This window comes from Vipera ursinii, assembly GCF_947247035.1.
Source record: "Vipera ursinii genome assembly, chromosome: 11".
In the NCBI taxonomy this organism is placed as follows: Eukaryota; Metazoa; Chordata; class Lepidosauria; order Squamata; family Viperidae; genus Vipera; species Vipera ursinii.
In genome coordinates, this window is record NC_139524.1 from 1,688,901 (window position 1) to 1,704,509 (window position 15,609).

General features: G+C 41.9%; 1 protein-coding gene across 1 annotated transcript in view; it reads left to right on the top strand.

Annotated features, from left to right (window-relative positions):
- IQCH (IQ motif containing H) overlaps positions 1-15,609 on the top strand; it is a gene marked incomplete at both ends in the record, with an annotated part of 134,872 nt that overhangs the window by 102,320 nt on the left and 16,943 nt on the right. Inside the window, one exon of the mRNA XM_083371727.1 lies at positions 1,833-2,119. Within this exon, the coding sequence (XP_083227853.1) occupies positions 1,833-2,119 (287 nt within the window). The remainder of the gene's footprint in view (positions 1-1,832; positions 2,120-15,609) is intronic.

Sequence of the window (15,609 nt, forward strand, 5' to 3'; positions counted from 1 at the left end):
GACTTACGTTGTCAACACTGAGTCTCTTCTATCTGCCTACCACCACTGGATGCTTTTTCCCTCTCCTTTCCTGTCCTCCTGCTCCGAAGGGGAAAGAGAGAATATGGGCAGATTAAAAAGAGAACATAGAATAACAGAGTTGGAAGGGGTCTTGGAGGTCTTCTAGTCCAACCCCCTCCTCAGGCAGTAAACCATATACTATTTCAGACAAAAGGTCCAGTCTCTTTTTGAAAGCCTCCAGTCATGGAACTTCCACAACTTCTGAAAGTAACCAGTCTCATTGCCTTCACGGTACTTTTCTCCATTCAGGGGGAATAAAATGGAATGGAATGGAACAGAATAGAATAGAATTGGATCTTGGAGGTCTTCTAGTCCTCAAGCAGGAGGACCTATACCATCTCAGACAAGAGACTGTCTAGCCTCTTCTTAAAAATCTCCACTGATGAAGCGCCCAGGATTTCTGGACACAAGCTGTTCCACTGGTTAATTGTCCTCACTATCAGGAAGTTTCTCCTTAATTCCAGGTTGCTTCTCTCTTTGATCAGTTTCCAACCATTGTTTCTTCTCCTGCCCTCAGGTGCTTTGGAGAATAACGTGACCCCCCTCTTCTTAGTGGCAGCCCCTCAAATACTGGGACAGTACTATCATGTCTCCCCTGTTTCTTCTTTTCTTTAGACTATCCAGACCCAAGTCCTGCAGCCGTTCTTCGTATGTTTTAGTCTCCAGGCCTTTGATCATCTCAGTTGCTCTTTTCTGATTTTTTTTCCAAACTCTCAACATCTTTTTTGTGATATGGTGACTAAAATTGGCTGCAGTATTCCAGGTGTGGTCTTAGTAGGGTTTTACAAAGCGGTACTAATACTTTGTGTGATCTTGATTTTATGCCTCTGTTTATATAACCCAGGAATATATTAGCTTTTTTGGCGGCGGCTGCACACTGCTGGCTCATAATCAAGTGATCATCCACTAGGACTCCAAGGTCCGTCTCACAGTTACTGTTTTTGAGTCAGTTTTCACCTAATCTGTACTCGTACCTTTGGTTTTTCCTGCGTAGGTGTAAAACCTTGCTTTTCTCCACATTAAATTTCATGTTGTTCGATAGGGCCCATTATCTGTCAAGATCTTTTTTGATCCTGAGCTTGTCTTCTGGGGTATTGGCTATTCCTGTCAGTTTGGTGTCATCTGCAAATTTGATGAGTTCCCCTTCTATTCCCTCATCTAAGTCATTGATGAAGATATTGAAGAGTCCTGGGCCTAAGATGGAGCCTTGTGGTACCCCACTGCTTATTTCTTTCCATGTGGATGTAGTGCCATTGAAGACTACTCGTTGAGTATGGCTTGCCAGCCAACTACAGGTCCATCTGGTGGTGATGATGTTGTCTATTCCATCTTTTTCTAGCTTACCAAAAAATAGGTTGTGGTCTACCTTATCAAATGCCTTACTAAAGTCTAAGTATACTATAAATAAGAAGCTCTTCTATTTTCCTACACCAAGAAATGGATTTATTTATTTAAAATTTAGATTGCCAAGACCACCAACTCAATGTTAGAATCAGTAGTGGGGTTTCTCTCTTTGTAATTGCCCAGTGTCGCTGTTAATACAGCCTGCACCTAATTATAACCACAACCGCCAAAGAAACTGAGCCTTACCAGCCCAGGCAAAGTCAGAATCAATTTGCCCATTGAACCAGGAGCAGCTTCTACACCACTGATGGAATTAAATTTATTTACTTTTGGAAACTTCACTTGATATAAGGCTGTCACAGTAGTTTTAAAAAGAATCCCTTTGGCGTGAATGAGTGGCTTGATGGTGCTCTTGTTTCCCCGACCAGGTGGAGTCATAGAAGCCTTCCCACCTTCAGACAGCCTCACCAGCCTCACCGTGGACATGCTGATTGAACCCACCGGGGAGGTCACGATGGTTTCCTGTGGGGACCAGTTTCACGCGGACGGTCCCTTGCGGTCTTCGGGAACTACCCTTCCTCAGGCTTCAGTTGAACCTGAGCTCCTTAATCAGCTGTGTTTTAAAATTGGAGAGGCCTGCAAATCCAGGGGAGTGGTTGGATACTTTTCTATCGACTTTGTGACTTTCATCCACCCGCAGACCTTGAGGCAGCAGGTGAGCCATAAAGGTAAAGCTTCGGTCCCTTTGGCACTCTCGCCAGTGCGGTAGAATCTCTGAATTCCTGGGGTCAGAGTGGGGTGCAGCAAAGGGTTTCCTTTCATTGCTACTGCACCCTAATCAACCCCAGATCCTCAGAAATATGTGCTGTGGAAAATCCAAAATAAATGCTCATCCCTTTTAGCCTTTAGGTTCAGGGACTATTCTACATGGTTTGCATTTCTCTGGGGATGCCTGCAAAATCTACATTTGTCATTTTAACCATCAGTTTTCTGTTCCTTGACATCAAGGGGAGAGTATTAAAAACTGATTGGTAGATTCCTGGTGAAATATTTGTGTTTTAAGCCAGCAGAATAAATCAACCCAAGGGAATGGAGGTTTTCAGGAAAAGATTAGGCATCCATTTTTCAGGATGGTATAAGGTTTCCTGCCTTGGGCAGGTTGGACTAGAAGACCTCCAAAGTCCCTTTCAGCCCTATAATTCTGTGAATGGCCTTGTATAGAAGTCAATCTGTCCTAAGTGAATCTCCTCTGCATCCAGCCAAATTATTACTCATCTTTGGAAAAACAAAATATTTGGGAACAAAGCGAAACAAGGTTTGTTTTGATTTGGGAGCAAAACCTTCCATTTTACTCTGGCTGAGGTTCAGTTGTGTAACATTTAACTTCATGCTGCCAAGGAGCCCAGCTAAATAGTTTGATCTCTTTCTCTGTGTCTTTTTCTCCCCTGAACGGCTCTACGGCAATCTTTGCCCTTTTGCCTTCACTACGTAAGCCTTCTCCCCTCCTTTCATCGTCCACATCAGCCCCTTTTTGCTTGCCTCTTTCTCCCAGTGGTTCTACCTTGCAATTTCCTACGTTTCCCAGCTTGTGCCACAACTTTAGCATTACTTAAGCCGAGGTTTTCCCCCCAACTTAATTAGATATAGAGGCAATTAATGATGCCATCTGTCTTGTTGTGTGTGAGAGAGATTACACCAAAGATTGTGCTTCTGAAAGCATTATTTTTTTGGCAAACTAGAAATCCTATTAGACTTGTTCAAACACTCTCACACTAATTTCCCAGTTCCCATTTTAGATCAGTAGCTCAAAGGCAGAAATAAATTCTCCAGAACTATTGTACACTCAGGCATCCATCAGGAATTATCTTTTACTGAAAATAACCAATGATCTATGTTATTTCACTAAACCTAAAAATTAAATATTTCATTGAACATCTGTTAACACTATAGTGAAAGAGTACTTAAATATCTCAAAATCCCAGAGTTTGTCATATGATATGAATCTTTTCAAAATCCAGTAATTTCTGCAGTACAAAATGGACAGGTTTTTACTGATAGCTCATAGATCTGAGATAATCCTTCAATTTTGGGGGGAGATGAAGCATGAAACTTGTTTAGGAGCTGCCATTGTTTGGGATGCCACCTACGAAGCAATTCAAAGTAACCTCAGAATTTGAGGGAACCATTGATCAGCCATGTGTGACTCCTGCACACAAGCCCAGCCATGAGTCATGTTTCTTTCACTTCACTTTTGCTCTTCAACTTTTAGTGGAATAATAAAAAATAGTTTTGTCAATTGCTAGGACAGGGCCATGTGGGAAGAATTTCCTTCACTCTTTCAGCACTTGGGAGCTAGTCACAAGAATTGCTAAATGATCAGAATAAGAGAGTTGGAAGGGACCTTGGAGGTCTTCTAGTCCAACACCTGCTTGTGCAGGAAACCCTGTACCATTTGTCTCTTCTTAAAATCCTTCAGTGATGGGGCTCCCACAAGGCAAAGTGGTTCCACTAGTTAATTGTTCTCACTGTCAGGAAACCTCTCCTTAGTTCTAGGTTGCTTCTCTCCTTGGCTAGTTTTCATTCACTGTTTCTTGTCTTGCCTTTGGGTGCTTTGGAAAATAGGTTGACCCCCTCGTCTTTGTGGCCGCCCCTCAAATATTGGAACTCTGCTATCATGCCTCCTTCTTTTTGCTAGACTAAGGTAAAGGTTCCCCCGCAGATGTGTGCTAGTCGTTTCTGACTCTAGGGGCCGGTGCTCATCTCCGTTTCAAAGCCAAAAAGCCAGCGCTTGTCCGAGGACGTCTCCGTGGCCATGTGGCCAGCATGACTAGACGCCAAAGGCGCACGGAACACTGTTACCTTCCCACCGTAGTGGTCCCTATTTTTCTACTTGCATTTTTACATGCTTTCGAACTGCTAGGTTGGCAGAAGCTGGGACAAGTAACAGGCGCTCACTCTGTTATGCGGCACTCGGGATTCAACCCGCCAAACTGCCGACCTTCTGATCGACAAGCTCAGCATCCTAACCCACTGAGCCACCGCATCCCTCTTTGCTAGACTAGACATACCCAATCCCTGCAACCCTTCTTCATATGTTTTAGCCTCCAGCCCCCTAATCATCTTTCTTGCTCTTCTCTGCAACAAATGGATACCACCTGGACAACTGAGAAAAAGAAATCATGGATTATATGTTTCAGATTATACAAGGAAGGTTTGTAGAGTTGTGTAATATCTTGAGTTAGCTCAGATTTGTACACCATTTGTATTATAGCCATGGTTCTGAAAGAAAGAAGATGGAACAGAATGAAATGGACCAAAATTACAATTAGAAATAATATTGAATATATTTTCAATAATTGTTCATAGCAACTCAACTCATGTTCGGTCAGCCAATTACTGTGGTGTTTACTGCAAACATGGCCGTGTTATCACATTACTTTAAGCAATGTGGCTGTTTCTATCTGTATAGTTTTTTCAACACAATACAAGCTAGTTTCATCTCCAAGGGAACTTACAGATTTTATGAACTGACTTTCCTCTCAAACAGTAAGAGAATTGATTGACGGTGAGAATCAAGACTTAAGTGGTTAGGTTCCTAATATGGAGAACTGCTGGTTGATAATATAATGGGGCCAAAGAGGAACTGCACAGTTCAGAGCAGGAACAAGCCAATTTTTAGAAACCACAACCAAACACCAGAACAATCAGGAGCAGCTTATCTAATAGGTTTTTTTTGTTATGGTCCACAACCAGAATCTACCTGCTATTGTGATTAAGGTGTTGGTCTATGACTTGAGAGGACCCCAGCTGAAATCCATGCTCAGCCATGGAAATTCCATGGGTGACTTTGGCCCAGATCCTTTTTCTCATCTCAAGATGTCTTGAGGTTAAAAATAAGGAATGATGTAGGTCTCCTTGAAGTTGTAAAAGAAAGCTATATGTCAAATTACCAGATTACTTGTGGAGAGGCAGAATATGGAGCCTTAGTTGTCACTACCAGGCAAAGGGAACAAAAATGATGTCCAAAGAATGTGACAGTGATAGGATTTCTATTTTGGTTTGGAGTCTCCAGACAACACCTTTGCTTTTTCAGGCAGGAGCTTCTGGGTCTGTGGAATGCCCAAGGAAGCTTCTGAAGAAGACAGTTCATTTCCCCACGTCAATATTTCCTCCAGTCCCAAAACCTCTTTTGTGACTTCTGCTGGCTTAATTCTTGGTTAAGTGAAGGACTAGAAAGGTAAGCTAGAGAGGGCAGCCTGCTAAGGCCTGTGTTGCAGGAAAAAAGAGGGTAAAAAAACATTAGTACCAATTCTCTCCACCTACCTTAAGCCCAGAATTGTACCTCATTTACAGATTGCACTGATCTTCATTGTTATTGCATGCTGAAGCATATTAATGAGTCTATCTTCCATATCAAGAAATTATTTTAGAAAAACAAATACATGTTCCTTTCTGATTAGCTACAAATTCATTTTTTTCAGTATCAATGAAGCATCTTTTAGTGATGGATTATATTCTAACTATATGTTAAGCAGGAATGCTAGAGAGCAAAACTTTTTTAAAGGCTGTTTTTTTAAATACCTTCTCTATTCTTCAGCTAGGAAAAATAGTTGTCCATTTTTCCCTGACATTATTTTAATACCTTCTTCAATCTGTTATTTCACTGATTAAATGCTAGAAAGATCATGTAGGATTTTTTTTAATTCGTTTAGAAAACAGTTTTACAAATGACCCAGCTAGCCTGTTGAAAGGCATATGTAATTGGCTAAGGAGAGCTGAGTAGGTACATGAAGACTTTTCTCTTATCACGGCTAGGATGAAAGAAACCTGAAAGTTTTGATTCCACAATGCAACTTTCATCATCACAAAGCAAAACGAAGCAAATCAAACCCTCAAGCAGACAATTAGTTTGAGAAAGGAAATGGAAGCCCTTTATCTGAGTGACTTTCTGCTTGTCAAGATCTGCATTTCCAAGCCTTTGTTTCGTTGGCTCTTTATTTTTTCACAAATGCTATTAAAAGCAGAAGTTGGAATTACAAACAAACATTGTAAGGCAGGTTATTAGTGAGACAATACATTTTGTAAAAACACGTAATCCTCCATTACACCTCAAAATATCCTGGGTGATTTTATAAATTGGGGGAATGAAAACATTTCCAGTAGAATCTGCCAAGTGCTGCCTTAAGTCTGAAGCATCTCTCGGGGCAAACGGTGCCTGCAGGCAGCCCTCCTCTACTCAGGCCCTCGGGGAATCTACTAAGGAGGACACTGGCGCTTAGGATGGCCTTGGAGAAAGGAGAAAATGCAGCTCTGACCAACTGCCATAGTCAGGACCGGTGGGGTTCATGCAGGGAGGGGCATTCCAGAAATTGCTTCCAATTTCCACCCACCATATCTATCCAATATCGATTCAGGAATTTGCTTTGCTTTGTAACCATCTCCCACTTGGGAATCTGAAGGAAAGAAAGATCCTGATTGTAGGAAGGAGCTGTGAAAACACACCTCAGGTCTTTTCTCTCGTGGTGGCTGTGTAGGCCTGTGGGGAGATATTCTGCACACTGATTTTAGAGGGGAAGATTGGCAGAGCATTGGGGGTGGGGGGAACATATAAGGTAGGCTTATCCCAAAGGTGCTTTTTCAAAAGGCAACTGGACTTTCCTTTGTTTTTCACTTCTCATCCGAGAAGCTAGTCCAGTTGCCTTTTGAAAAAGCTCCTTTGGGACAACCATGACTGGGTGACTGAGAATCTCCATAGATAAGGTAGGTTTTTGCACAAGGATGCCAGAAAGGCCAGCATTTCTTAATGCTTAATGACTGACGAAATCTCTAGCATATTTAGCTTTTATTTTGGAAAACCTGAGTTCCTCTCTTTCAAAAGTGGCTGCCAAGTTATTTAGCTTCAGAAACGGATGCCTGTCTTGCGGAAAGCTTTTCCGCCCCCCACCCCCCGCCCCCGCCTCGCATCCTTAGAATTCTTTGAATGAAGCCCTAAAAAAATTGGAAAGGGGGAAGTAGCAGATGTAATTTGTTTGAACTTTCAAACTGCCCTTAACTAAATCTCCTGCAGAAGAATGTTTTACAGTCTGGAAATGGCAGCAAGAGGGACAGTGATTCTTCACGGTTGCTTTTTAATGCAACCCAATCCAAAGCGCATTTCTCTGAAATCTTCTCTTCTGGGACGGGGCTTTTTGATGTGTGGCTTGCAGGAGAGAGGCCTCGGCATGCTTGTTTCGAGGAGCTCATGCGAAGGCTTCCTCCTGTGGCTGCCCTTATGGAAATGGGGGAGTCTTCCCCTCTTGCCTCTTCTCGTGCCCTGGCACACCTCGTTCAAGTCTCAAGAACTGTCCGAGCACAGACGGCCAGATCAGCCCTACTTTTCAAAGTGTTTCAGAATCAAAAGGTCACAGTTGTCCCAGAGGAGTTTTTTTTCAACTGGCAACTGGGCTTTCTTGGTTTTTCCTAGAAGACGTTTCGCTTCTCATCCAAGAAGCTTTGTCAGTTCAGTTGAGTTCAGAAGCTTCTTGGATGAGAAACGAAACGTCTTCTAGGAAAAACCAAGAAAGTCCAGTCACCTTTTGAAAAAGCGCCTTTGGGACACCCCTGACCAGGATAGACCTCAAGGTTGTTTTGCCTTTCTTCACCCAAATAGGGAATGAAAATTAGGCAGGGGGAGAAAACTAACTTGCGGACAAGGAAACAGAAAACCAAGTGCAGAATACAGAAGAGCAGAGGCGGAAGCCCCTTTTTGCTTGCACTTTTCCTTCAGCTGCTAGAAGGAAAAGGAGGCCAGGTGGTTCCTTGCCGGGATAAATGTCTGCTGTCCTTTTAGGTAGAACTTTTCCTTTTCCCTCGGCTTGGATGCGTGCACAGACTAAAATACACTAAAACCATAAGTAAGCTATAAATTACTCAGAAGTTACTAAAACATTAGAGCAGAATAATCGTATAATGGCCATCAGCAGCACATTTATGTTTGTGTTCTCACTGGCCAAACGTCTCCAGAATAGGAATCCGAATTTGCTGGCTGCAATCCTTCAGGATCTGCCTTGCCTCCGTGGTTGGTCTTTCACAGCAATAGTTGAACCCTTCAACATTTAACCGCATTTGGGACCAGACACCCATTGCTAAGCAAGACGGCTGTTAAGTGAGTCGCGGCCAATTTGGTGACCTTTTTGTTGCAGTTGTTAAGCGAATTACTGCGGGTGTTAAGTGAATCACAAGGTTGTGAAGCAAACCCAGCTTTCCCCATTGACATTGCCTGTCAGCAGCCAGCCAGACAAGACTGATCGCATGAGCCGGGGATGCTGCAACGGTCATAAATATATGCCAGGTGCCATGATGGATTTTATCATTTGATGCTGGGATGATTGTAAGTGTGAGGACTGATTGCAATCCATTTTTTTCCGTGCCATTGTAACTTTGAACAGTCACTAAATGAACGGTTATAAGTCAAGGACTCTACCTGCAATTGGTTTTGGCTGGAATGTTTGGTAAATCAAAGTATTTCACCAGTCACCACTAGATGGCAGCCAAATCAGATAACTGTAATCCCTGCTAAAATGTTCAGTCCCATTGTGAATTGTAACCATAAGAAAGAGCACTCTCTTCTGATAACTGATTTGCATTAATATTTTACTAATTGGCATTTTTACTGTATAATCTAGCCTCTTTTTAAAAAAGCATACACAAAAAGTAGGTGCACTCCCTGTAAAACTATAGAAGTCAAAACTGGAGGCAGAAAACAATTAAATGGAATGAAGAAAAGTGATAATTTAGCAATTGTTTAAGAATTTATGCTTCCCAGTCCTTCTCAGATTTTAAAACTGAAACATTTGTGTGCCTCCTGTAAAGAATGATGCCATAACTGTGGCTTTTATTCACTCTGAACATTTATATTTTACACAGTATCTCCTGTGTTGTTGGGGTGTTGCAAAGAAATAATAATAATCTGAATTAAAATAAGAATAATTAAAATTAGTAATAGTAATAATAATCTGAAAACCTAAAGCTGTATTCACATGGAATCCCTGCTCAGCACTGTGTGAATATACAACCAAGATATTGCAATGGAATTTGAACTGGACAAATGTGTCAGCCTCATCATCAACAAGCGAAAAATAGTGAAAACTGAAGGAATCAAAATATCCTATGGAACTTGTATAAAGAATCTGGATGAAGACAATCACTACAAATATCTTCAAGCTGACAACATCAAGGACACTGAAGTCAAGAAGAAGGTTAGAAATGAATACATCAAGAGAGTGAAGAAGATCTTAAATTCCAAGCTCAGTGGAGGAACACCATTCAGGCAATTAACAGCTGGGCAATTCCAGTCATTAGATCTACAACTGGAATAGCAGATCTCGGTAGGAGAACCAGAAAAATAATGACAGTGAATCATACCCTTCATCGATGCAGTGATGTTGATAAAATCTATTTGCCAAGGTGCATAGATGGGGGTGGAATGTAAGGGACAGAGAGTTGAAGAAGAGCAAGGACATTGGAAAAATACCTGAAGGACAGTGAAGAAGATGCACAGACGCTTGTACATCATGAGAGTTCACTGAATTTCAGAGAGATCAGACTGACCTTCAAAAAGGCCATATGAAGTATAGAAAAAAGGCATGGGCAAAGCAAAGTATTACATGGCCAGATCATAAAAAGACTACCAGGCAAAACAGTTAATAACAAGACTTGGCAAAGGCTAAGAGCAGAAAAATTGAAGAAATAGACAGAGGGGCTAATTCTGGATGCACAAGACCAAGCCTTAAGAACAAAGGCATATAAAGCCAGAATTGAGAAGACAGCAACAGACAGCAAGTGCCGCCTCTGCAAAGTAGCTGAAGAAATAGTGGAACATCTAGTTAGCTGATGCAAGAAAATCACACAAACTGACCACAAGCAAAAGCATGACAAAGTAGGAACAACAGTACATTGGAAGATCTGGAAGAAATACCATTTGCTGCAAGCAAGAACTGGTGGAATCACAAAATAGACAAAGTAATAGAAAATGAAGAAGCTAAAGTGCTGTGGGACCATAGAATTCAAAGAGATAAGAACTTCTGGTTTGCTATTGCAGGGCCTGCAGATGCAGGAAGGCAAACTCTGTCTTCTGCGATTGAATTCATCCCGCTGGGGGACCCTGGAAAGGGTCAAAAGTCACCCTGTAGGGGCGACAAGCAAGGAGCTTTAAATGGCATAGGTGACATCTTGTGGTGAAATATGGTATTGTTGTTGTTAGTTGTGAAGTTGTGTCCCACCCATCACAACCCCATGGACAACGTTCCTCCAGGCCTTCCTGTCCTCTACCATTTTCTGGAGTTTACTTAAGGTCACGCCTACTGCTTCAGTGACTCCATCCAGCCACCTCATTCTCTGTCGTCCCCTTCTTCTCTTGCCCTCAACCTTTCCCAGCATTAGGCTCTTCTCCAGTGAGTCCTTCCTTCTCATGGCCAAAGTATCTGAGTTTCCACTTCAGGATCTGGCCTTCTAAAGAGCAGCCAGGGTTGATCTCCTCTAGGACTGACCGGTTTGATCGCCTTGCAGTGCAAGGGACTCGCAGGAGTCTTCTCCAGCACCATAGTTCAATTCTCTGGCGCTCAGCCTTTCTTATGGTCCAACTTTCACTGCCATACATTGCAACTGGGAAGTCCATAGCCTTGACTATATGCACTTTTGTTGACAGGGTGATGTCTCTGCTTTTTAGTGTGCTGTCTAGATTTGCCATGGCTTTCCTCCCCAGGAGCAAGCGTCTTTTAATTTCTTGGCTGCAGTCCCCATCTGCGGTGATCTTGGAGTGCAGGAAAATAAAATCTGTCACTACCTCCATTTCTTCCCCATCTATTTGCCAGGAATTGAGAGGGCCGGATGCCATGATCTTGGTTTTCTTAATGTTGAGTTTCAAGCAACTTTTGTACTCTCCTTCACCCACTTCAAGAGGCTCTGTAACTTGTTATTACCTAAAAGAGACTTGGCTTGAAGCCCAGACTCCAGAAAAAAACCTTTTTGACCTTGACAGATACCACCTGTGAAAAACTCAGCTGTAAAGAGAATTTCTGGGGGACATATTTAGTCTTCTTGAATTATTTTTAAAGTCTTCAATTTAATACTAATAAATAAATACTAATAAAAGTCCTTTATTAGCCTAATACACCGGCAAATGGTTGCTCGAAGGAAGCTGGAAACTGAAATCTCCGCCCCTTGCACAATATAATTAAACACAATTCTCCACCTTTCTAATTTTGTCATTAATTATATTCTCCAATTAATTTAAAGAATCAGCTTCCCTTCCGTTGGAAGAACCGCCAAAATCTTATCTTCTTTAGAGAGACAAATGGCCTTCAGAGTGCATTCCTACTTTTCCATCCCACCAATTTTAAACTAAAACAATACACAAGTCTTAAAGCAATACACAGGTTTAACATATGAAATAGCTACTCCTTCATCTCTTGTCAAGCAATAACATTCGATGTTAGCAGCGTTGACAATAATGATGTTTTTACTTAGTTGATAATAATAATAACTGTATTAGATAGTAATATTAAGGGAAAAAGAGAGGAAATATCCGATGTTGTAACTTGAGATTTGTACTAAGGATTTATGTATGTTATTGAATTATTGATTAACCCAGCCACCACATTGTTTTTTAAATACTTAATTGTAAAATTAGAAAACTAATAAAATATTATAAAAAAAGAATTCAAAGAGATAAGCACCTGCCACATAACATGCCAGATGAATCCGTTGTCAATAGGAAAGACAAAAAAAAAGTCTGGATGTGACAGTATCTGGAGACACCAGAATAAAAGAGAAAAAACTGGAGAAAAATCACAAAATACAAAGACCTGCAACTAGATTGTGCAAAAGAAGGCAAAGATAGTACCAATAGTGATAGAACTCCTGGGAGCAATTCGAAAACATCTGGAGCAAATCTTGAATATCTTTGGCATTGACAAAATCACTGCCACTCAGTTGCATAAAGCAGCTATGCCAGGAACAGCTTTTATCCTGCAGCTTTTCAGCCTTGAACACCATCACGAATCAACGTTTCCCCATCCCATGTCCTTGGAAGGACCAAATAGGTGGATAAGAATGCCAAATCCAGTCTAAACATCTGGCTGCCTGGGCAACCAACTATAATAATGAGATCTGAATGCATGTTTTGTATTCCCTCGCCATCAAGTGGGAATCCGGCCGGATTGCTGTGGAGCGATATGGAAGAATCGCACCATTGGGGCTTTCTGAACCACACTGGCTGGGATTTCCTGGCCTATACAGCTCAAATGGTGGATGGAGACAACAGGATTTATTGGCTACTGGTGATACAAGAATTGCATCCTTGGAACCCTTACTCCTGACCTAGGCTGTTCTAAAATGCTGAGCAGAGTTATCTCTGGTTAACACTTGGAGGGGAAATGATCAGAGGTTGTCAGCTACAATGACAAGTGGTGGTGGGGAATCTCAGAAGATGGTAAGGGCAGAAAGAGTATGGATGAGGGCTGACAACAGGCATGGAGAAGGTGTTTAAGGTGCGTGTGGGGAGTTGATGGGCCTTTGGCATAGGAAGGAAGAAAAACGGAGGGTGAAATGGTGAGAGAGAAAATTGGGGCAGAAGGAGGAAGGGAGGAAGAACTTCAAATGAAGGCTTAGGGCCTGCAGCTGATTCAGGCGGTGATGGATGCCAGCACAGAGACTTAAGGAGAAGAGTTACGGCTCTACAGAGGTGGGAGAGAAATACGATTCCAGCCAACATGCTACCTGCTTAAGGCACACTGAGATCAATTCACATTCTGTGGGTATCAACAGCAAAACTGAATATTCCTTCCCCCGTGGTGGAAAATATCTCCATTAACCAAGAGGCAGAGAGGGGCTTTAAGTCACATGCTCCCCTAATTTTGAACCCTCCAAAGAAGTGTGGAAGAAGTGGAAATGAGCTTGGATTTATGAGCCCACAATGGATTTATTTATTGATAGGGGTATGATTTTACAAAGGTCCCAGTGGGCATAAGACAGGGATACACTCTGGTTCAAGAGCCTTGCTTGGGGCTCTGGGGCTCAAAAGCTCTTACAAGATCCTCCTTTTATGCCTGCAAATGGGAGTCAGGAGCTTCTGTCTTTCACATGGTGTCCCAGCTGCTGGGCTGTAACTTTGTTTTTCCACCAGATGTCAACAGCTGGATTATTCCTTCTCACCAGAGAATAGAAGCTGTTCTGTCCTACTTGGTCTTTGGTAAAAACAATCATGGTAAGGCTTCTGTGACCAGCGTTGAACATTTAAATTCTCTGTGTTGTACAAGCTGTATCTATTTAGTCGGCATTGGTTGTTTTACTTCTATCCAAAAAAATGGTCCTTCCCAATTATGAATCAGATGACAAATTGGTTGAATGCAACTGGCAAACAAGGCAGGATAGACTCCTCACTGCTATCCATTGAAATCATCATGTCCTCCAGACACAAATATCTAGTGGTCTCTGATAAGCTTATATTTGGCAAAGCAGTTAAACTTTTTTTCAAAAGAAACACAATCGTCCAATAGGAAATCATACACAAAGTTCTTTCACCGGAGATGGAGAAGTGCAAATGAGGTATTGATTACAACAATGAACAACCCAGATGATGCTTCCCATTAAATAAGACTCCGAAGTCCTTAAAAAGAACTCATAAGAGTTAATATTGGAAGGAGTGAAATAGAAGTCTCTAGATAGAGTGTTCTAGCTGGGTGGATGAAATCTGCAGAAATATGCCAGCTTTGCAAAGTGCAAGGGATATGAGTGTGACCAATATTGTGCATTTTTCATGTTGCATCTCGTAAGGAAAGTGTGAGGACCTGGGGTACGAGGATCACAGTCTTCCAGTATTGGGTAACTGTCAGAGAGAAGCCGGGGTGGATCTATTCTCCAAAGCACCTGAAGACAGGACAAGAAATAACAGGTGGAAGTTCATTTAAAAAATCCAACCTAGAGCGAAGGAGAAATCCCCTGACAGTGAGAACAGTATTTACTTATTTAGCACATGGCAGCAAGAACAATTAACCGGTGGAATGACCTGCCTCCGGAAGCTGTGGGTGCTTCATCGCTGGAAGTTTTTAAGAAGAGACTGGACAGCCATTTGTCTGGGATGGCATAGGGTCTCCTGCCTGAGCAGGGGGTTGGGCTAGAAGGCCTCCAAGGTCCCTTCCAACTCTGTTATTCCATGTTCTATGAGGTATTTGTGTTACATATGCCACGTTCATGCCCAGAATAAGAGCACAAAGTTCAGCGGTAAGAAAAGTTAACAGTCACTCTTGAAAGTCTTTACAATTTTAAAATGCTGACCTGATGGAGTGTTGAGACTTCTTTCTGGCTTACAGTGACAGGAGCCTGAAGGCAGGAGCAGCCAGGACAGGTGGGGCTGAAAGCCTTGGAAGCGTCTTTAGCTGCTGACATCTCATGCTGCCTAACTTGAGTTGGCAGCACCAGGCCTAGGGACACCCGGGTCCATGAAATGTAATGCAATTGTAAAAAATGTTAAAAAAATCCCCTAATTTTCAAACTTACAGAAAGTCTGCCAAGATTTCAACATCTCATTGAAGATTCCAGGAGAGCCTAGAATGCAATCACTAATATTATGTATTGAAGTAAATTATATGGCCCGTTATAATTGAATAAAGGCTGTGTTGTCTGAAAGTTAATTGCCTGTCTGCAAGTTTGCAAGCTTGTATTTTTGGGCGGGAGAATTGTTTAAATTTCATTGGCTGCTGCCTATCAGCAGTCCATATAAATAAATGTCAAGGCGGCTGTTAGAGCCGCTTCTATGTTAACCTAATAAACGTTCTGTTACTTTCACCTTTGCCTCGTCAATGTCTCCAAAGATCCCAGTATTTAATAACTAACATTTCAGGAAAACCCAGAAGCTGCTGAGACATGAGAGTTAAACTCCTGGACTTTTGATCATTGGAAGAAGACTACAAGCAAAAAAACGTCGCCTCCCTGAAGAAAGAACAGGCTTTTTCCAAAGAATCAGCTCTGCACTAATATTTCACGAAGACTTGATCATTGCCAGAGAACGGATAGGACTGGATGAACATGAGGTTTCAGAAATTTGAAGAAGGAAAAGTTCTCTTTTTCAGAATAAAAATAAAAATAAAAAGTGCAAAGAAGAGCAACTGAAGGATAAAACATATGAAGAACAATTGCAGGAACTGGTATGTCTGGTTTAACGAAAAG